This window comes from Cucurbita pepo, chromosome LG18, assembly GCF_002806865.2.
Source record: "Cucurbita pepo subsp. pepo cultivar mu-cu-16 chromosome LG18, ASM280686v2, whole genome shotgun sequence".
Lineage (NCBI taxonomy): Eukaryota > Viridiplantae > Streptophyta > Magnoliopsida > Cucurbitales > Cucurbitaceae > Cucurbita > Cucurbita pepo.
The window spans coordinates 1,464,269-1,465,935 of NC_036655.1; the positions used below are offsets into that span (position 1 = coordinate 1,464,269).

Here is a 1,667-nt window from a genome sequence, read left to right on the forward strand (position 1 = left end):
ATTTTGTAAGTTTGTACTAAATTTCTATCTTACCTACTTTAATTAAAATAAAATAAAAATAGTCATTAAAAATAAAGTCTTGAAACGTGGTTTCCTTACTTTTCAAACATCAATTATTGTGGTTATTGTTTCTTTGGAGCCCACCTTGTTAAATGTGTTTAATAAAAGATGTTAGATGGGTATACTTCATTCTAACACACACAAATCCTCTCGAATTGCTAACTTTGAGACTTCAAGGATACAAACATGGCGGAATTCCTGTGGACCTTTGCCGTACAGGAAGTATTGAAGAAGACGGTGATGCTGGCAGCCGAGCAGATTGGCTTGACATGGGGATTCAAGGAGGAACTCTCAAGGCTGAAGGACTCTTTACTCATGGCGCAAGCCATCCTAAGGGATGTTGACAGAATGAAGACAAACCTTGAATCCGAGAAGCAATGGGTGAAGAAGCTTGAAGAAATCCTCTTCGAAGCTGATATTTTATTCGATGAGCTCGCTTATGAAAACGTTCGACGCAAAGTGGAAATCGAAAAAGATAAGGTGGTACGTAATTTCTTTTCATTCTCCAAAAATCCCATTGCTTTTCGTCTCAAAATGGCAAATAAAATCACAACTATAGCTAAAACTTTGGCTGAGTTTAATTCTACAAAAAGTCCATCCCGATGTGTTGCTACAATATGTTATGAAGCTGAAATTGATCTTAACCAAACTCGAGAGACGGACTCATTTCCCGATGAAATTGGAGTTATTGGAAGGGAAACTGAAGTATCAACCATAGTGGATAACCTACTTGCCCTCAATAACCAAGAAACTTTAGTTGTTTTACCCATTGTTGGTACGGGTGGGTTAGGAAAAACAACTCTGGTGAAGGAGATTTTCCATCATGAAGTGATAAGGAAGAATTTCGATACTTTTATATGGGTATGCGTGTCTGATCCTTTTAAAATCAACAAAATTTTAAGAGCAATCTTGGGATCCTTGAATCCTACATTTGGTGGCTCAGATAAAAAGGAAGTCATTCTTCGGAAGCTCCAAGATCTGCTTAGTGGCAAAAAGTATTTTCTTGTGCTTGATGATGTTTGGAACGAGGAACCCATTCTCTGGAATGAGTTGAGGGCTTGTTTGCTAAAGATCAATAAAAATATAGGAAGCGCTATCGTTGTGACAACTAGAAGTGATAAAGTTGCAGAAATTATGGAGACAAAATACAGACATCATTTGAGGGAGTTACTAGATGATCATTGTTGGTCTTTATTTGAAAAATGTGCATTTGAAGGTAAATTACGAGTAATTCCGGATGTCATTCGAGGACAACTTGTTAAAAAATTTGGTGGCATACCATTGGTTGTGAAAGTGTTGGGAGGAATGGTGAAATCATGCAAGAATGATGAAGAATTGCAATCAAGTTTGGAAAATCTAGTGAGAATTGAATTACCAAAGGATGATCTTATTTTATTTACAATCAAATTAAGTGTGGACCGTTTACCATCTTCCTCATTAAAACAATGTTTTGCCTACTGTTCAAATTTTCCACAAGACTTCATCTTCTTTAAACATGAACTTGTTCAAATGTGGGTAGCACAAGGGTTTATTCAACTACCCAATGGAAGCAATGTAACGATGGAGGATATTGGAGCGAGATATTTCGATATTTTGTTGTCTCGCTC

General features: G+C 36.8%; 1 protein-coding gene across 1 annotated transcript in view; it reads left to right on the plus strand.

The window, feature by feature from the left end:
* Window positions 1–215: 215 nt before the first annotated feature.
* LOC111780481 (putative disease resistance protein RGA3) overlaps window positions 216–1,667 on the plus strand; it is a 27,594-nt gene continuing 26,142 nt past the window's right edge. The window contains exon 1 of the mRNA XM_023660902.1: window positions 216–1,663. Within this exon, the coding sequence (XP_023516670.1) occupies window positions 247–1,663 (1,417 nt within the window). The 5' untranslated portion in view covers window positions 216–246. The remainder of the gene's footprint in view (window positions 1,664–1,667) is intronic.